Source organism: Pecten maximus, chromosome 5 (assembly GCF_902652985.1).
Source record: "Pecten maximus chromosome 5, xPecMax1.1, whole genome shotgun sequence".
Taxonomy (NCBI): domain Eukaryota; kingdom Metazoa; phylum Mollusca; class Bivalvia; order Pectinida; family Pectinidae; genus Pecten; species Pecten maximus.
Window position 1 is genome coordinate 15,065,199 of NC_047019.1, and position 22,075 is coordinate 15,087,273.

Sequence of the window (22,075 nt, forward strand, 5' to 3'; positions counted from 1 at the left end):
ACACACACATATATAGATCACTGTTAGAATTATCTCCCTTAAATTATAATTAATATCACAGTTATTGCCCCTAATTTTTTTTAATATCATCTAATAATATCAAAGAAATTGATTAAATGTTATGACTTGACATTTCAAGTTTTCATTTAATATACCAGTACGTTTTACCAGGCATTTTAGACCTTTATAGAATCTCAGAGCGCAGCTCCATGAAAAAGAAACGATACCATATATGTATATCCGTAAGAAAATTGACACGATTCGAAAGTTTAACTTTTATAAAAAAAAAATATATTTCATTAGCATAAAAATGTACTGGTATTAATTTTCTGCTTGAGAACACGTGTTTGTGTATATAATCATGACGGTACGAGTTTGACATCCGATACGGTTGTACTACATCAGATGGGAGAATCACCAGGTCGTCCATACCCTAGCGTCGCCAGTAAATGACACTTTTATGAACCTTGATGAATTCAGTGTCATTTTCTTAATTTCCACCATCTCGGATATATAGTTCCTAAAATCTTAGTATCATACTTACTATTACTTAGCTTCCGCAAGTCCCTGTACAATAATTCTGAACATCTCAGAATCTTTTTAAAAACAGCACTCGGCAAACAGTGATTCAGAGGGAATGTCAGGGCCACACATGGTGCTGTACCCTCTGTTTTTGTTTTGTTTGTTTGTTTGTTTTGTTTTAAATGTGTTTTTACTCCGTCAAAATAATTTGTTCATGTTCCTGTTGCAGTAAGTTATAGTTAAATTAATGACGATGTGTGGAAAAGGAAGTGTTTTCCTACGATATAAGTTCTTCAATTGTTACTCTTTCCGTCTTTTACGTTTTGGTGTAACGAACGATTTCTTTTAGTCTTGATAACTTTTACTGTATAATTAAACAACATTATACGTCATTTTAACAAGGACATTCCTATATGTTTGTGAAAAGGTACTAGAGAAAGGATTGCAGCTCAAGAACCGGTATACAGCGTACGTACTCCAGCTGACACGTCAGGTGTCATGGCCACCGGAAGTGAGCTCTCATTGCCATAAGGAGGTCCACCTCGTGTCACATTAGTAATGAAGTTGTACTAAATGATTCTATTGTTTAATGTAATTACCAAACGAGCTGGTCTGTGCCAGCGAGGACATGTCAACGTCGTAATGAGATAGTCCACTTAGTTTGACTGACAGCTACATGCTGTCAAAATGCAGACACTGTTCATATAAATTATGCAACCATAAAACTCTAAACCTTCGGATACTTGTGTATAATATGTCATACATTTCTCTGTCTAGGTCTTTCGTTACTGAGGAGCTTTGATCGCTTACTGTACGGCCTACGTAGATAGTCTGAATCCAGGAAAAAATAAAATAAAATCAATAAATTTAAAAATAAATTCATGAGCAAATGAAAGAAACAATTGCTGTTTCAGTAGTTAATTTGAGCGTGTTTACAATATTACACTGTATCCAAATTGATGCCAATTTCCAATGTTTACCTAAATTCGCGTGGGTGTAAATGTTTGTTTATTTTAGCAAATGTGTACAAGGACTTGTTTTTCCCGTGTGCCTGGTTTGGTTATCACAGTAGAGCGTGTATGATATTTGACACTATAATGGCCACCAGTTCTTTTAAGGATTAACAACAGCTTATAAACTTTGATGATGTTCTCAACATTTCTCAATTGTCAACAACAACAAAAACAACAATATAGACTGGCCCTCTCTAGAGTATCAATATTATAAATAAAATTGAGCTTTATCATTTTGGTCCCTAGGATATTTCTGATATATATTCAAACTAGGGGCAGATAATCTAGTATTATAAATCAGCTTGGCAATTCGTAACAAAAACACTTTGGGTCTGGAGGCCAGACTAACAACAATGATGCTTTCTGAGTTTTGTTTCTAATTGTAGTGTATCAATAACTGATGATAATCATCCTCGTCTAGCTCCATTTGTCCTATTGCTACGCCAATATCCTGTTTACGGCTCCATCTCTTTTTGCGAGGTAACAACTACCGGCATCTATGCGACTCCCCCTCCCTATACAACTACGGAACAGCCTCTCCAATCTCTATAGTTGTGACGTAGTCTTATCGTTGTTGTCCATTGCTGGTACGTCGAATGTGTCCCGTCTGTTCCATTTTCTTTGTTTGTTTACATATCACTGGAGGTCCATCTATTAGTTTGAGCTTGTTCCATCTATCATTGGTTCTATATACCCCGGATGTAGATGCTGCTCTGTCCGTTTGTTTGTTTTGTGAAGCCGGAGACACGACATGACTTTCCATTGCGCAATAAATAATCGTACCTTCCCCTAATGAATCTAACTCTGTAAGTTCGTCGATATATTTATCTACTAACCTAGTTGTTTATGTGTCCTTCCGGTCACGTGTCTGTTTATCTGTCTGTGCGTCTGTCTACTTTTACATCGCCTACAACCATCCGGGCATCTGTCTACAGTTGTGTCTCTTTTAATTCGTCAATATGTTAGTTGATACGTTAGTCTGCTCCGTCAGAAAGTCTTCCAAGACGTACATTTACCATATCCCCCGATGAATATGTCCAGTTTTACCTGACCAAAACCGCCAGCAAATATGTTCCTCCTCTGCACGCAGTCCGATATTCTATCCAGCTATAGGTTCCAGTACATAACGGCTTCTGTCAAGTACCCGGTAGTTCACCAGAGCCTCTGTCAAATAGTCACCGGTTGGCAATTGGATTTGTCATTAACTCAAACAACTAGTGTTTCACCAAAGACAGAACAACCTGTGACTTTAATACGGGACTTCACAGGCGGTCAATGAATGCTCGTGTTTCTAAAAAAACCAAATTATTCTCTAAAATTATATGACAAGGACATCAAATAATAGTGTTTATGACTTCCGGATTAGACGTGGAACCAAGCGAGCCCCACCCAGTACCTGTTACGGTCAGTGATTGGTTTACCCACCCAGAACATATAACGGTCACCGATTGGTTGACCCACTCAGTACCTGTCACGTTCGCTGATTGGTTGATAGCGAATTGTGATCAACTCTAATTGTCCGATGGTATCGTATATGTACGATAATACACAATAGTTGAATAATGACTGGGAAACCTACCGCAGACGTCCTGTTATCACTGCCATATCGCTCACAGGGACAAATTAGATCTGATACCGTGTTTATAAAGTAAATATCACAAAGTATTCACCGCCATCTTTAGACATTGTGAAAGCTTGTTCAAAGGCCGATCGGTGTTGTAATTGAATCAGGTTGAGTAGGAACCTACACAAGTGGCCACGTGCCGCCGTATACGTATTGGGTCGTGCAATGCCCGGGCATAGGACGAGCAGTGGATGGTGTTAATTGTATAATGACCATTTGTTGATGTTAATGCTTGTTAGTTTATTCAAAGGGGAACGGGGCATTTATTCTTCTATTTGCCGTAAAATCTTATTCAAGCTTTAAGGTGGTATCTATTGAATTTGAAATGTGTTGAATTTTGAAGATTTTTTTTTAGAATCTTAAGGTCTTTTGACATCGTTGGTAATCGACAATGGATATACATGTCCATGTTTCTCTTCAGACCAATGTACGTGTGCCTCAGTTATGTTTGGGTAAAATTAGATATGGCCAGAACAATTACGTAATGTTAATACATCTTGTTTTTTACAACACACGACTCTACCAGTTTTTAACCGGAGAACTCCAACATGAAAATGCTAGTTTTACTGCGATAACAAGTACAAAACTCTGTTTCTGAAACGCGCAAGAATACGACGGGAACTACTTTCTCGTATATATCTCCTGGAGATTTGTTGGCACTTTACCACTGAACGGGAGGACGCCTGTGGAAGGAGGCGATTAAAAACGTCGGATATGGAGTAGGCTACTTTGGGCATTCCAGTCTACTCTCTTGTGAAAGGAGGACACTTCAGCACGAAATTGAACACGAGGAACATATAATTGAAATACACAAAGTACTCTGTGTTCCGAGATAGGAAAAAATTAAATCTCGAGAGACACGCACAAAGTACCTTTCTTGACCCAAGTAAATAATTATCTCAAGTTCGTCCCATCACCACCAACGCGGCGAAGGAAATTGGACCGATAATTCTGAGTGTTATGGCCGCCATTTTGGATGGCGTTCCGAGTCCTATCGACGCTTGATATCAAACCAAGCACAAAGCGGCACTTAAGTATGAAGATAAAAACTGCCGCAACGTAGAAGTCACGCGGAGATATTAATGAGATTTTAAAACTATGTTATTTAAAAGAGTTTTGGATCTTAATTGTGTTGTTTTTTCTAAACCCAAATATCACCAATAACTCTTTGATGTAGGAGCTTAAAAATGATAACATGTAAATGTAGAATTAGTAATTTAGACGGAAAGAAAATTAAGTTTGCTGTGAGGAAATTAAGTTTGCAGTGAGGATATTAGAAGCATTTGAAAGCGAGACAAGTGATATTTAGTTAAAGTGTATGTTGATGGTATAGACGCTATCGTAATGTTAAAACATCTCTCCGACATGATGCTTACAAGCCAAACGAAATTAATATAATTTTGTTTCCATTTTCCCAGTGGGTCTTGACAAGCTGTTTCTCGTATGAAGGCGATGAAGTTAAAAGGAAGGCGGGGCAGTGACAAGTACATACACAACATGAATTCTACGCCACATTAATTGACAGAACTATAATTAAAAAAAATCCCGGAACATAATCTAATCCTGGCGCAAAATTAGATATATACAATACACGAACCATGAAAACAAAGAAGTGTTTCAAGGTACATCAGCAAACGCAGAACATATGTTCGTGACTTATGTTACTTGTTTACATAAACCAGAGTAACAACAAACAATATGAAGCACATTCAAGCAACATTTTAGAATTTCAGATGACATTTATAATGAATATGAATACCAGCGGAAAGCAGATTTCGTATGAAAGGAATGCATTTTTATTCATGATTTTTTTTTTTTAGGTTTTTCCGAACAAAGGATAGATATAAATTTATTAATAAGCTAATTTATTTACTTTACAACAACTGGGAGACAAGTCATTCCAACTCACAGTTGTTGGCTCGGATGGAAGAGCGCGAAGGGTCTTACTGTGGGAAGGAAGGGTCTTACTGTGGGAAAGATGGGTCTTACTGCGGGAAGGAAGGGTCTTACTGCGGGAAGGAAGGGTCTTACTGCGGGAAGGGTCTTACTGTGGAAAGGATCGGTCTTACTGCGGGAAGGAAGGGTCTTACTGCGGGAAGTAAGGGTCTTACTGTGGGAAGGAAGGGTCTTACTGTGGGAAGGAAAGGTCTTACTGTGGGAAGGAAGGGTCTTACTGCGGGAAGGAAGGGTCTTACTGCGGGAAGGAAGCGTCTTACTGCGGGAAGGAAGGGTCTTACTGTGGGAAGGATGGGTCTTACTGTGGGAAGGAAGGGTCTTACTGCGGGAAGGATGGGTCTTACTGTGGGAAGGATGGGTCTTACTGTGGGAAGGAAGGGTCTTACTGTGGGAAGGATGGGTCTTACTGTGGGAAGGAAGGGCCTTACTGTGGGAAGGAAAGGTCTTACTGCGGGAAGGAAAGGTCTTACTGTGGGAAGGAAGGGTCTTACTGCGGGAAGGAAAGGTCTTACTGTGGGAAGGATGGGTCTTACTGTGGGAAGGAAGGGTCTTACTGTGGAAAGGATGGGTCTTACTGTGGGAAGGAAGGGCCTTACTGTGGGAAGGAAAGGTCTTACTGCGGGAAGGAAAGGTCTTACTGTGGGAAGGAAGGGTCTTACTGCGGGAAGGAAAGGTCTTACTGTGGGAAGGATGGGTCTTACTGTGGGAAGGATGGGTCTTACTGCGGGAAGGAAGGGTCTTACTGCGGGAAGGATGGGTCTTACTGCGGGAAGGATGGGTCTTACTGCGGGAAGGATGGGTCTTACTGCGGGAAGGAATGGTCTTACTGCGGGAAGGAATGGTCTTACTGCGGGAAGGGTCTTACTGTGGGAAGGATCGGTCTTACTGCGGGAAGGCAGGGTCCGTTACTGTTGGAAGGAAGGGTCTTACTGTGAGAATGATGGGTCTTACTGTGGGAAGGAAAGGTTTTACTGCGGGAAGAAAATGTCTTACTGTGGGAAGGAGGATGGATCTTACTGCGGGAAGGAAGGGTCTTACTGCGGGAAGGATCGGTCTTACTGCGCGAAGGCAGGGTCCGTTACCGTTGGACGGAAGGGTCTTACTGTGAGAAGGATGGGTCTCACTGTGGGAAGGAAAGGTCTTACTGTGGGAAGGAAGTGTCTTACTGTGGGAAGGAAGTGTTTTACTGCAGGAAGGCAGGGTTTGTTTGTTTTTGCTTAACGTCCTATTAACAGCCAGGGTCATTTAAGGACGTGCCAGGTTTGGAGACGGAGGAAAGCCGGAGTACCCGGAGAAAAACCACCGGCCTACGGTCAGTACCTGGCAAATGCCCCACGTAGGTTTCGAACTCGATACCCAGAGGTGGAGGGCTAGTGATAAAGTGTCGGGACACTTTAACCACTCGGCCACCGCGGCCCCACACAGGGTCCGTTAGTGTTGGAAGGAAGCGTCTTAGTGTTGGAAGGAAGGGTCTTACTGCGGGAAGGGTCTTACTGTGGGAAGGATCGGTCTTACTGCGGGAAGGAAGGGTCTTACTGCGGGAAGGAAGGGTCTTACTGTGGGAAGGAAGGGTCTTACTGTGGGAAGGAAAGGTCTTACTGTGGGAAGGAAGGGTCTTACTGCGGGAAGGAAGGGTCTTACTGCGGGAAGGAAGCGTCTTACTGCGGGAAGGAAGGGTCTTACTGTGGGAAGGATGGGTCTTACTGTGGGAAGGAAGGGTCTTACTGCGGGAAGGATGGGTCTTACTGTGGGAAGGATGGGTCTTACTGTGGGAAGGAAGGGTCTTACTGTGGGAAGGATGGGTCTTACTGTGGGAAGGAAGGGCCTTACTGTGGGAAGGAAAGGTCTTACTGCGGGAAGGAAAGGTCTTACTGTGGGAAGGAAGGGTCTTACTGTGGAAAGGACTGTGGAGGAGGTCTTACTGTGGGAAGGAAGGGCCTTACTGTGGGAAGGAAAGGTCTTACTGCGGGAAGGAAAGGTCTTACTGTGGGAAGGAAGGGTCTTACTGCGGGAAGGAAAGGTCTTACTGTGGGAAGGAAGGGTCTTACTGTGGAAAGGATGGGTCTTACTGTGGGAAGGGAAGGGTCTTACTGCGGGAAGGATGGGTCTTACTGCGGGAAGGATGGGTCTTACTGCGGGAAGGGTCTTACTGCGGGAAGGATGGGTCTTACTGCGGGAAGGAAGGGTCTTACTGTGGGAAGGGTCTTACTGTGGGAAGGATCGGTCTATTGTGAGAAGGCAGGGTCCGTTACTGTTGGAAGGAAGGGTCTTACTGTGAGAAGGATGGGTCTTACTGTGGGAAGGAAAGGTTTTACTGCGGGAAGAAAATGTCTTACTGTGGAACGGAGGATGGATCTTACTGCGGGAAGGAAAGGTCTTACTGTTGGAAGGATCGGTCTTACTGCGCGAAGGCAGGGTCCGTTACCGTTGGAAGGAAGGGTCTTACTGTGAGAAGGATGGGTCTCACTGTGGGAAGGAAAGGTCTTACTGTGGGAAGGAAGTGTCTTACTGTGGGAAGGAAGTGTTTTACTGCAGGAAGGCAGGGTTTGTTTGTTTTTGCTTAACGTCCTATTAACAGCCAGGGTCATTTAAGGACGTGCCAGGTTTGGAGACGGAGGAAAGCCGGAGTACCCGGAGAAAAACCACCGGCCTACGGTCAGTACCTGGCAAATGCCCCACGTAGGTTTCGAACTCGATACCCAGAGGTGGAGGGCTAGTGATAAAGTGTCGGGACACTTTAACCACTCGGCCACCGCGGCCCCACACAGGGTCCGTTAGTGTTGGAAGGAAGGGTCTTAGTGTTGGAAGGAAGGGTCTTAGTGTTGGAAGGAAGGGTCTTACTGTGGGAAGGATGGGTCTTACTGTGGGAAGGATGGGTCTTACTGTGGGAAGGATGGGTCTTACTGTGGGAAGGATGGGTCTTACTGTGGGAAGGATGGGTCTTACTGTGGGAATGAAAGATCTTACTACTGGAAGGATGGGTCTTACTGTGGGAAGGAAGGGTCTTAGTGTTGGAAGGAAGGGTCTTACTGTGGGAAGGATGGGTCTTACTGTTGAAAGGAAGGGTCCTACTGTAGGAAACTGGAGTACCGGTAGAAAACCCACGTGTTCGCTCAGGTAACCTCATGCCCTTTCGCGTCCGATCGGGGAATCGAACCCCAGTCGCCTAGGTGAAAGACAAGTGTGCTACTACACACTGTCCCCCGATCACCCCAGGATAATTGGAGAAACTGATTTAGTATCAAATATTGATCCAGTGAATGCCGTCTGTGGCGATTACATAATATCAATAGATCACGTGATTGCAAACATGTGATATTTCTCTATAACCTTATAAATATTTTTCAAGTTCAAAACATTTTACCGTTTACAAAAGGATTATGCAAGTAATCTAACATAGAAAATATTACAGTAATTCATAAACAAGGTGATCCTTTCCTATAGATATCCTGTATTATATTAAATATATAAAGTATCAAAAGTATTTTGTAATAGGACAAAATAATAAAAGAAGTAACTTCATATCTTTATATAAAAAAGATATATATATAAAAAAAATGAAAAATAAAAATAAAATAACAGTCACTCTCATACTAACGATTATAATTGATATATTTTGAATTGATAACATTTACATGTGATAAGACATCATTTGTAAATAAGTAAGCACCAAGTGCTTATTTTTATAATAGTAACTGGTGAGAAAAAGTATGGTTTTATTAGTTATATTAGACACACTGGCAGCGACATGACAAAATATCTAAATGTCGTACAGAGACAGCGTGTTCACAACGTCCGGACACGTTTTCGTGTTAGATGTTCTTAATGATAAACGGTGTCTTTTATGTGAATGTGTTAAATATGTATAAATATATATGTATATAAATATAGATAGATAGGTAGATAATCTTTATTTCCCCATTTTCATGAGATATATATAAATACTATGCATGATTGGAGATCACTGTTTGCCCAACGTTTCAATTGCTGAACAATTTGTATTAAATGTAAGTGATGACTAAATACTACATACGTCCGACTGTAATGGCAGTAGTTTGAATTGATCGATGGGATTTATATACAGTCTTTTTATCGTCCCATTGTCATAAATTTTAGAAATATTATTATGAATCATTACTTCTCATTTGATAACTTCCTTTAGTATTCAAAATAAAATTGCACTGTCATATCGTTAATCCCCCTAAAGCCCGTATTATTAAATCAGATATTGTGGAGATGTTTATCCCCGGCACCAGACACAGACCACTCAGAGAACTAGGAACCACACACCGATACCTTTGTTATCCAATACAATCTATTTATTTACAACTTAACAGCGAATATTGAGATGTTACTTTGTCGTTTATTTGTCGAAACCCGTTATCTATTTTTGTAGGCACATAATTGTTCCAAAGTTAAACGGAAAGTTGCTTAATTAAACACGAGTCAAGTTGAATTGATTTTTTCTTTCAGCAAATAGATTACTTTTTCGATTTCATGGATTATGGAAAGGCTCCAAATCGCCACCTTCCCCTCCTTTACTTTGCAGTGTGATGGACTAATAATGCATTTGGTGGCATTGATGACGTTTTCGTATTATTCTTTAATCAAAGTTGATACACTATGCTGACAGCAATGAGCCGCAAGATGGCGCTCTAAACAGTGATTAAAGGAACACGTGACACGTTTTCTACTGCTTACGTTTTTGATTAGTGAGGGTTTGAATGGGAGAGGGGCGAGTTTCTACAGTAGTTTGTGCTGAGGAATCCAATCCTAATTAAACATAAACAGACATGGATGTATAACTTGGTGTGTGGCGAAACTGACCTTCCGCGCGGTGTTTCAAGAAATCATCTTCGCTAGAAGTATTGGGGTTTTAGTCTGTTGACAAAATATTTCCAGTCACACATTTCTGTTCTTTAATTTCAATTGATATATGATAACTAAATACATTCCCATGTCTCAATATAACAGTTAATACTAGTAACAAGAAATATCTTTAAAAAAAGTAAACGGCATAGTTTTAATGCTGGTGGTTAACAGTTATAATGTAAAACTGATGGTGAAATAAATTAACGAACTAAAGCGTTTAAGCACGAATAACAAAATTATATCAGTTTGAATCATTCTTGTTAATAATTAGACTGCATTTGAATCAGGAATATGATTTTAATAATGTGTAATAAAAGATAATCTATTTATTCATCTTGCATTCAGTCTTATCTTTGTTTCGTTTTTAACCGTACATCTGAATTTTTGCATTTACCGCATACAATATTATCTTTGTTTCGTTTTTAACTGCTTACCTGCATTTTGCATTTACCGCTACATTGACCAATCACATAATTCATCTTGACCAGTAACGCCACCTGTCGCGTCATATCCGGGGCCAAAAGAAAATTAAACGGCTATGCCGAAAAATAATTCCTCATAAAATTCTTGTCGTTTAAACATGTCCTAAAAAGTGGTGTAATTCATAAATTACTGAGCAAGCATAATCATTCTCAAGATAAAAAAAAATGCACCAGAAAAACACCAGATTTTGTATAGCCATGCCCCTACTCGTCTTTTCAAGGGGTTACCTAACAAAGGGACGGTTCCGGAGATAATAGTCCGGCTGATTAAATGTGATTTCTCCATTAGGCAACGGTAAACACAGGAGAGCGATTAGAAAATCCATGTTTGTCTTTAATTTCAACAGCCGAGTGTAATCATAATATATATACAGTGTTCTAAAACAGAGCACTATTTGAATAATCCGTTATGCAATGGGAAAATTGAAAAATTAAAATGTCGAAAAGGATTTTGAAGATCGCCCTATTGATGTTTTCAAGAGTCCCCTCCTCAGGCCTGTGTTTAAAGAGAGCGTAACTGGTCTCTATTGTGACAGACAAATAAAGCTGTAGGTAGGATCCTCTCTAAAATGAAAATGAGATATTTAAATCTAGAGCCACTGAGTCGAATTTCATTTCTACTTTAAAACCTATAATTAAGCAGTTCTTTAAAACTTGCACGGAGATCGCTTTCATTGTAATTATGGCATCGGGTTTATATGGAAAATAGCACCTATACTGGGTTAGCTGGTGTTTGTGTGGGTTTACGAGACAATATGGTCGAAACCACACCTCTAGGTCTGAGTACCTACCTATCACACGGGAGCTGGTGTCAACTGAACTTTTAAACAAGTTCAGAAATTCTCAAATCTTCTCAATACGTCGTTTTTTAATTTGGATAATCATATCCTCGAATTTGCATTCAAACAGGATAAAAAATGTAGTATAAATTTAGAATCGGAAACCGCGCTGATCCACATAATTACGGAAAAGAGATAATTAGGTTGTGTGTTTGTTTTCAGTAGAGAGTTGAGCCATCTCGTACAGGTGTTTCCCGACGTTCAGAAGTGCGAAGTAATTTAAAGTTATAACCGACAGACATACAATTACCGAAGGAGGAATTTAACTTAAGAAATGGGTGTTAAAGACTATCCCATTTTATTGCCACACTCGACTTATGTCGTCAGAATGACATTGTTGAATAAGACGAGAAAAAGAAATAAATTGCTCTTAACAGGCAATTAAATGGAAGTTAAAGAACATTTCATGGTTTTGTTAAATGTTACACTTCAAAGAAAAAAAAACTAGGTTTTGATTGGGTATTTTTTTATTACAGTAAAAAAAAGCTCTTGGGGAATGAGGAATGCTGAGAGTAGGATAGTTCTAGTTCAGTATAACTCTGTTCGATATCCCTATAGCAGACCGGAAATAATGAAGGATCGGTAGAGTGCATATGTTCCTAGAAAATAGAAAAAAGTTTCCCTGATAGTATTATATTTAACAGACATGAAAACTGACCAAAATCTCCTAATGCGGGTAGTTATATTAGAAACGTTTCCGAACGACTCGATTCTGTTAACTATCTTCGGTATGCTGCAGATTGCCTAAGTTTGTCAAATAATTGTGGGAAAAGTCACATTCACGCGAGATAAAGAACTAACAGAGTAGATAAAAACATAAAACTATCTTAGAGCTGTCCAGAGCATAGCAATATGACCCGAACGACAGACTGTTGAAACGCTATAAGGACAATTCACCATACTTGAGTTGACGATGAATCATACACCTGGTTCGTCCTCCTAGGACTCATCAGTGATGCTTGTTTAACGTCCTGTCACCAGCTATGCCATTTGAGGACACTTTCAGCCGTGTGCGAGAGCATGCGTGTGGTGAGTCTGTGTGTTTTTTCTGGGAGACTGTAGTATATTCATGTTTGCCTCCTTGTGATAGAGCAGAAATGATGTCGACTTTATAGTGCTACCTCACTGAATCATACTGCCGAAAACATCCAGCAGGACACCTCACCCGGTCACATCATACTGACAACGGGCAAACCAGTCGACACACTCCCAAAAACACTGAGCTGAGCGCTAAGCAGGAGTAGCATGTCTCGGCCAGGGGACAGAAGCCAAATTCTTCTGAACAGGGGCGAACGCCCATCTGAAGACGGTATCAAAGGAGACATTAGAAAGAATAAAGTTGCTAGAAATAAGAGAAAAGATTAAAAAAAAAAAAAAAGTCGCCTCTAGCAAAAGTACAATTTTTACATCCTTGCAGGTAACTACCTAGGAAGCGACCAAAACAACTGGAAATAGGCCGAAGGAAAGGCACGTAGTTTACGCAAACCTCGGCGACTAAAGTCTACCAGCAGTGTCTTGTACCAAAATAAAATATAATCGCTCTTATAAATCAAAGAAAAAAATTAACACGTATCAAATTATAAAGACAAGCATACCTATCCGTGCTATATCAAAATATTACTACACGATTATTTTACACTTCTTAAAAAATACCAATGGTTCGCACACTACTGGGTGGTCTTAGATAAAAACGTTCGTGAAGTGAGAGTTATCTTCCCCTGTTTCACTGTCTATTACTCTCGGTTAGGAAAACCCGTGAAGTGCATTAAAAATTCACATAAGACACAAGTGTGCGTTACATTTTCACCTTTTTATGCATAAATGAATAATTTTGTATTTACCTGGAATAATTAAATTTACATCTCTTCTGTATGTTTAAAATTCATGATTTGAATTACAAAGAGTATCAGTGTCGTTTTACGAAATCAAACGGAGACACGTGACAAGCGAATCTCCTGAGATTATTTATTGCAATATGCAAATTATGACAGTGATATACATATATATGTACGTGTGTATCTAGGAAAATTAATATTCATTGTGTAAATCCCTTTATTTAACATAGATAAATTATATCTACATGTACATGTATAAACATCAATATCACTAGGAATAGGGATAATGCCACCAGCCGCTGTCGACTAACAAGTACCTTGTATTAGTGATAATTCAATGATACATCAACTACTGTGAAGACCATACCAATAAAGGATGAAGATAAAGCAACAATACAAATATTTCTAAGTAAGAGCTGAGCGCACACAGGTGATCGGATAACATAACACGTTTAACAGTTTTTAATTATCTCCCTTTATCATTAGAAGAACGTGACGAGACAAGATGACTCCCGAATTATTACTACAGATAAATTGGCTTTTAATGTTTCCAATCTTTCTCTGTTTTACTCCCGAATTCTTGAAATGATACTAACCAAACTCATGCACAATTATTGGATACAAAAGGGTCGACTGGTCAAAAGAGTCGAATGGTCAAACATAGTCTGGATTGGTTTCACGCCGTATGTCCCCACAAGGCTGGATCATGGACGAAGTTATGAGGCCCATAAGACTGATTCACACACGGGGCCTTTTGTCCTCACAAGGCTGGTTCACTTACGGAGCCGAGTGTCCTCACAAGATTGGTTCACGCACGGAGCCGTGTGTCCTCACAAGGCTGGTTCACTTACGGAGCCGTGTGTCCCCACAAGATTGGTTCACGTACGGAGTCGTGTGTCCTCACAAGATTGGTTCACTTACGGAGCCGTGTGTCCTGATACGACTGGTTCACTTACGGAGTCGTGTGTCCTCACAAGGTTGGTTCACGCACGGAGTCGTGTGTCCTCACAAGGTTGGTTCACGCACGGAGCCGTGTGTCCTCACAAGACTGGTTCACGCACGGAGCCGAGTGTCCTCATAAGGTTGGTTCACGTACGGAGCCGTGTGTCCTGATACGACTGGTTCACATACGGAGCCGTGTGTCCTCACAAGATTGGTTCACGCACGGAGCCGTGTGTTCTCACAAGACTAGTTCACGCACGGAGCCGTGTGTCCTCACAAGACCGGTTCACGCGCGGAACAGGGTGCTCTCATCAGGCGGACGATTCCCGATACCATCGATCCATGGATTAAGGCTGTTATTTATGCATGCATGATTCTACCCTTGTGAGGTCTTGGGAAACATTTGTCTTGAAGAACGCGTCTGATTGAGATATTTCTACAACAAAATGTGACATTTCTGAAACCATTTTGTTTATCATTCCTATTTCTTTGCTCATTTTACGACTTTTTTGGAGATTAATTTTAACGAAAAGATAACATTAAAATTTCTATCAAGTTTGTTTAAATGTACACACGCTTTCCCGGGCGCCACGTGGTCTGTTTTCCTGAACGTTGATAGTGATTAGCAGACCAAGATTTTCTCATTTAAGCCCTGGGAGGTTACTGGCGATGAACAAAATTCCCCATTAAGGACCTTTTAATAACATGTGATACGATTATTGGCGACGAAATAATATCAACATCTGCTGAAATCTGTAAGAAGGCGTCAAGATGACGTCATATTAGTGTCATTATTGTCACAGTAGCATACCTCTCTCTACACTAACTTAGACACAACCTTCTCACTCAACCAACCGGACGAACTTACTGGATTATTGTGAAGACAAGGGCGTATCAAACGATTCAACATTGAATTATATTGTGATTTATATATTCTAACCATTTTGTTACTCATCTCTTTAAATGTTCAACATGTAATGTCTTGTGTGGAATTGGTTGTCTGTGATGGCGACGGCAGGCGTTCAACTTGAGCTTTCTCAAAGTTAGCATAATTAAGAATTTTTCGAATTCCTATTCATTAAGAAAGACTGGAATTGCTTTTAAAGAAAGGGAAGCATTTTACACCAATGATACCAGAAATAGCAGATATATTCGCCAATCTAACAAATATACTGTAGAGAATTTCAGCATGATTTCATTTATTTAATCTGTGCGACAGTAAAATGTTTTATGTGGTGCCATTAAGAAATGGTATTTCGGGGTTGTAATCACCTTGTAAGCCCGCCGAAATGTGGTGGGCCATTTATTTAGTTGATGTTGGTGTGTTATTTACGAAGTAACGGCCGGTTCCTTTGATGTTCGGCAGTAACGGGGGTACTTATGGGCTTGGCTACGCAACACACTTATAAACGAAGATTTTATAATAAAACACCGACTCGGTTCTGTTTATTGAATTTTCTCTTATTATTACGAGTGTATTTAAATATTAGGCCGGGGAAATACTTTCCCATTTCACCAACTGTACGGCTGTTGTTGCAGGTTTATATACATCTACGCACCACTCTGTGAAACATGTTCTGCACGTGCATTCGTAAAACGATGTCCGATTTCTCTGTCGATTTAGCAGAAAACTTGCGCTTGAAGTATCACAGTTGTGTAAAATGTCGTTATTGCAAGCACGACGTTAGCGTCCATTTCAAAATTGAATACGACACAATCTTGTTGCTATATATTTAAGTAGATGGACTAGAGAATTACGCTTTACAGTTGTAATCGCGAATCACAGATTAACTCTACCTACCCTTTCAAAAACCGTGCCGCACCAACTTTGGTCAGGAAGGATTTGGCCTGATCGTGCGGCGTTTTGGAAAATGTTGCTTTCCCTTTCCTTTCGGTCCGGTTGTCTTATTGTTAAACTGGTGAGTTGATGACCCCGCTGTATATTTTTACGGTTTGTACAGATTGGAATTAACCTAGTAATGATCAACTTTGTTTTGGCACGTCCTCATTACTTATTGATTATTTTTTCATATTTAACTGTCAATAAGCCATTTCTAACAATGTGGATCAGTTTTAACAGAAAGAAATCACAAACATTTTCGTAATATATATATATGCATAAAAATGTGTAGCCGTGAAATCAACAGTTACATTAAGATTCTAGAGAACTCTCCCATCCCTTCTGAACTTATTTGGACACGTGGGGCTTTTTTTATTACATCAGGCAAAATTCTCAAAATACTGGCAATGTTTCAAAAAGTTAGAGAAATCTACCAGTCTCGGAAATGTCTATATAATTATTTGAAATACAATCTACTTATTTAACTGCTATTGTCAAACATATCTAGTTTTACGTTTCAATTATAGTTGTATGATCCAACACCCGATAAAAACTGTTTCAAGTCAACTTACAATCATAACATGAGTTATCTCCCCTCCTATCTCTTTGAAATGATGTTTAGTAATTATTTTCAATAAAACGTGCATAAAAGCGCATGCGTTTGATCTTTGTCTCATCGCTCCTTAACAAAACATAAACGAATTTATCTTTTCCATTATATCTTGAAATGAAATAAGTCAAGTTTAATAAATAACGGCAGAGTCTACTTTAATGTTTCCGGAGAAATACACGTCCTTAGAAGCAGAGGAATTAAACTGCTATTTTAGAAACACTTGGTTTTAAATGGCTGGAGATAGCATGGATGAAAGATTTAATAACAATAATACCCATAGTATCCTTCTCAAAGAAACTTCAAATATATAACAACATTTCCGTATTACAGGGCTTCATATAAATATTACCCATTCCGGGTTATTTAGTAAAAGCATATTTTTATAACACGTTATGACGTAATATCAGCGAGATATTTTCAATAATTTGAACAAGATCCAAGTCCCGCAAACCACACGATACACGTACATTTCATGCACATATAAACCTGCCCGAACGTATCTGATGTTCCACGCTGCGTTCCCTTTGATTCCGGCCTCTTCAAAGAAAATTTGATAACAGAAATTGAAATTGGTTCCGACGGAGTATATGCAAGTTTTCCCTCATTTTACGACCGAAATAAATGTTTTATCTGTAAATATATATGATCTACTGGTATCGATGTTTACCTAACCAGCCGGGCCTTTAAATATGTTTATGTCTGGTAGAAATAATAAGTATCAATTACTACATATAGCTTTCCCTGTGATCGCCGACACCATTTCCCGTAACGGCCGTTCGGAATGTATGTGGAACTGGGTCAGTAGGAGGTCAAGGAAACGCTGATCGGAAGTCCTCGCATCTGTACCATATGCTGTTATAAATAAATAACTGCCGTTTTCATGAATAACAAATACACATTTATGACCTGATAGGATCCATATCATTTCGACCTCGAGGTCATGTGATACCAAAACAAGCATGGTCCACCGTATGTCCAATATTTCTTTGAATTCTAAACATAAGATGCAACTGGTCTGGTCAAGATTCGAATTCGAAACATCTGACCACTAGCTGCCAGCTTTACCATAGTAAGCTATATATAGAACAGGTCGGTTGACAAAAAATTGTTTTTCCTCTATCGCCAGTCTTTCGAATGTAATTTCTTTCTTTAGACTTCCGAATTTAAATTAAGCAAACAGGCGCGGTATCATACAAAAAGTGGATAATAACACATGTTTAGGACATCGGACAGAGTGTACCATACACTAGACAAAATACGGACAATTTCACGCCATGAACATCCGCTTGACAGACAGAGAGTACCACCAGAGGATGTTATACAGAGATTATAGAAAATAAAGCAGAAAGACAGTGTATCCCGTAATGAGCTTCAGACAGAGAGAAGCCAAGGTACAACGGACAGCAGACGGACTATCCCACAAAGGATATAGGACAGATAGTCGATATAGGACAGACAGTCGTACAGACGGACTATCCCACAAAGGATATAGGGCAGACAATCGTACAGACGGACTATCCCACAAAGGATATAGGACAGACAGTCGTACAGACGGACTCTCCCACAAAGGATATAGGGCAGACAATCGTAAAGAAGACAGCAGACGGACTATCCCATAAAGGATATAGGACAGACAGTCGTACAGACGGACTATCCCACAAAGGATATAGGACAGACAGTCGTACAGACGGACTATCCCACAAAGGATATAGGACAGACAGTCGTACAAACGGACTATCCCACAAAGGATAAAGGACAGACAGTCGTACAGACGGACTATCCAACAAAGGAAATAGGACAGACAGTCTTACAGACGGACTATCCCACAAAGGACATAGGACAGACAGTCGTACAGAAGACAGCAGACGGACTATCCCACAAATGATATAAGACAGACAGTCGTACAGATGGACTATCCCACAAAGGATATAGGACAGACAATCGTACAGAAGACAACAGACGAACTATCCCACAAAGGATATAGGACAGACAGTCGTACAGACGGACTATCCCACAAAGGATATAGGACAGACAGTCGTACAGACGGACTATCCCACAAAGGATATAGGACAGACAGTCGTACAGACGGACTATCCCACAAAGGATATAGAACAGACAGTCGAACAGACGGACTATCCCACAAAGGATATAGGACAGACAGTCGTACAGACGGACTATCCCACAAAGAATATAGGACAGACAGTCGTACAAAAGAAAACGGACAGACAATATTCTATAAAAACAACAGAAAGACAATAAGATGAAATGACCTATGACAACAATAAGCCAATCAAACACGGGATTAATCAGCGTAAGACGAGTCTGCTTTAAGTGATAAGGTGAAAATAAAAAATGTTTAAAATGACATTTTATGAGGAAAATGAAAAGCGGTGGCGTTTGAATCGAATGTTATTACCAGGTATGTTGTAAAGGTGCGTTCGTATAAGTTCAGTTTATAATATTAACAGTTTTTTGATAATATATATGTATCTCCAACACGATCGATTAGAACCAGACTGTAAAATGTAATTTGTCCATTATACCTATATAAAAAGTAGAGTGTCCCGATTGATTAAATCTGTCTACTCGGGACTTTCTGCTGTGTTGGAGGTTTCGTGACGCTGACACCTCTATGATTAGGCTGCATAGTGTTGCTAGTATATTAATTTCCTAAAAAGCACTGGATGATTCGCATATACAATTGCAATGTACTATAAGAGGAGAAAAGCAACAGCAACCGAGACATTCCGAATGAATAATTGAGTGAATTACGTGTAAAACACATGTCAGTGAACAGCAGACCTCTGCACTTTCTGGGAAAGGTTCGTACTCCAGTGCTGAGGGGGTGGAGGGGGAGGACAGTCTGTATTCGGTACCAAAATTCGGATAAAGATCCGGATAGACTGTCTATTAAGTGTGCAGTACTTTGCTTGTAAATCAATGGTTTGTTTATTAGACGACAGATGCAATTATGAACACATAAATGTACAATGGACTTTCTTATTTAGTTTGATTTATAGTTCGCTAGCACACTGAAGCATACCGGAAATAAAGTCCACAGTTAATCAATCAAACTAGACATTAAATTAGAATACACAAAAGTATACCGTAAGAAAGTAGGAACTTCACTGAAGTATACCGGAAGTAAAATTAGAACTACATTGATGTATACCGGAAGTAAAGTCAGAACTGCATTTATGTCCCGAAAGCAAAGTTAAAACTACACTGAAGTAAATCGGATGTAAAGTTAGAACTGCATTAAAGTATACGGACAGTAAAATTAGAACTACACTGAAGTATACCGGAAGTTAAACAAAAAGTACAATGTAGTTTACCGGAAGTTAAGTTAGAATATCGCAGAAGAACACCGGGAGTAACTTAGAAGTACACTTTAAAACATATCAGAATTTTTGCTTTGGAACACTGTGATATTCAGCAAGAAAAGTCAGAAGTACACCGGAAGTTACATAGTGTAAATCACAAGTAGATATACGCTTTAATATATTTACAACAATGGACATCGATATTCATATAAATACTCACTGGTGAATATTTTACATTATTTACTTAACTTTTTATTAAAGCATAAGGCTATTGCGCCTTTTCATCCAGTTTCTGACATTTCCTTCAACCTGATTTGTATTTTCTCAGTCGCCTTTAAAGATCAACACTTCAGGTCCGGATAAGTCCTAGATGGACGAAACAGCTGTCGGATAAGTCCTAGAAGGACGGAACAGCTGTTGGATAAGTCTTAGAAGGACGAAACAGCTGTCGGATAAGTCCTAGAAGGACGAAACAGCTGTCGGATAAGTCCTAGAAGGACGAAACAGCTGTCGGATAAGTCCTAGAAGGACGAAACAGCTGTCGGATAAGGCCTAGAAGGACGAAACAGAACAGATGTATGACACATTTTAATTCCTTTTTGGGTCTACTGAGTCTGTGTTAAACTCACAATTGGTATCGGAAGTTGGTGATATCTTGTGTATCTCTTGTATTATCATTTTACTTTTGGTTGGTTGAGCAATGAACACTTAGTTCAGCGTTACGTTTGGGTACAGACCCTCTTTGGACCGAAGGCCTATGACAGCACGACAATGTTAATGGCGTTCTCCATCAGTTAATATCACATAATGCGTTTGGGGTTTTGACATTGGCGGGCCCTTATTGTATTATGACATTTACCATGACCCCTAAACACTAATTCCATGACAGATACTTTTAGAGACTGTCTGAGTTGTCTAAACACTAACATTTGGAGTGTTTACAACGAACTAGAGATCTTAATATAGCCTCTTTCCAGTGCATCTACAGTGGTCGTAATTTAATTCATTAGAATTCAAATATCTTGAGAATAATCTTCCACAGTGAATTTCAAAAGCATGATTTCTATTGAATTTCTAAATTACGTAATTCTTATCTGACGAGATAAACAGATAATTAAAAGAATTGGAACAAATCTAATCTAAGGCTTATGGAAATATTCGTTGCTAAACTTGGGTACGTTAATATAGTTGGAAATTCACATGGGACAATTTGTTCGTCTATAATAGGTTATTTGGATATCATGATAGACAGCGGAAAATGTTGACCAAAATTTCTGTGTAGTAATTGGTTTCAGGGAATATGGACCTTTTTGCGCCATAAAACTGTTACAGTGAATTAGTCGAGTGTCTTTGTCGGCAAACAATTACACAACGAAGTGGAATAAAGGGGAAAGTATTAGAGGGGGATGGAAATATCATATTAGCATCATCATCATGGATATCCTGTGTTTGTTGGCTGGTGATGAGAGGGAAAATATCGGAATAGATTGGTGTTATTGCAGTCCATGTTATTTGATGGGTGTGCCGATGTGGTATGACCGAGTGCTATGGCCACTTAGGGAGGAGCGAGTGGGAAGAGAGGTGTTTCTGGATTCCCGAGGGAGGAGAGGGAAGGGGAGACTATGGCCACATGGAGGAGGGTAAAATAAATCAGGATGATGTGTAAAGGGGTTCTTTTGGAGGTAAGTGGGGGCTTTGGGGGGGGGGGGGGGGGGGGGGGGGGGTAGACAGTTTGGAAAAGAGAGACAGGAAAGGGCTTCAAGGGGGTGATTCAAGGGGAAGGACAGAGGGGAAAGGGACTCAAGAGGTCATTCATGGGAACAGTCAGATGGAAAAGGGACTCAAGAAGGTGATTCAAGGTGAAAGAGAGACCGCCGGAAAGGGACTCAATGGCGAACGTTGTGAGTCCGGGGGAGCGAAAGTAGAACAGGAACGGGTCAGGGAACGATTAAGGACTCAAGAATATGAAGAAGCACAGATCATTCGAGGAGAGCGTTACGTACGGAGGAAGTAGAGAATGGACGGGATTGATTGAGGAACTTCAGGAGACGGAGTTACGGATAGGAAATGGAGTATGAGTGGAGGGGTGTCGGTATAGTCAATGTGTGCTATAACCTTGAATCTTAGCTACGGTATGTAAGTATTCAGTAAGGGGGGGGGGGTATAATCAAGTACGAGTTCTGTGAAACAGATGATGTACTCGAAAAACAGATT

The 22,075-nt window shown here is 40.0% G+C and overlaps 1 protein-coding gene across 1 annotated transcript; it reads left to right on the plus strand.

Annotated features, from left to right (window-relative positions):
• The first annotated feature begins 5,679 nt into the window (after positions 1-5,679).
• On the plus strand, positions 5,680-21,875 carry LOC117328319 (oleosin GRP-17-like). The gene is made up of 3 exons (XM_033885843.1): positions 5,680-6,316; positions 7,419-7,659; positions 21,686-21,875. Exons 1-3 carry the CDS (start codon positions 5,680-5,682, stop codon positions 21,873-21,875), a joined length of 1,068 nt encoding a protein of 355 aa, XP_033741734.1.
• The last annotated feature ends 200 nt before the right edge of the window (positions 21,876-22,075 follow it).

What these genes read in the sequence shown, in the direction of transcription:
- LOC117328319 (XM_033885843.1), top strand. Translation starts at nt 5,680, where the DNA reads ATGGGTCTTACTGTGGGAAGGAAGGGCCTTACTGTGGGAAGGAAAGGT. An exon ending in TTTTACTGCAGGAAGGCAGG is followed by an intron (nt 6,317 to 7,418) that starts GTTTGTTTGTTT and finishes TACTGTGGGAAG; the next exon opens with GAAAGGTTTTACTGCGGGAA. An exon ending in TTTTACTGCAGGAAGGCAGG is followed by an intron (nt 7,660 to 21,685) that starts GTTTGTTTGTTT and finishes TCATGGGAACAG; the next exon opens with TCAGATGGAAAAGGGACTCA.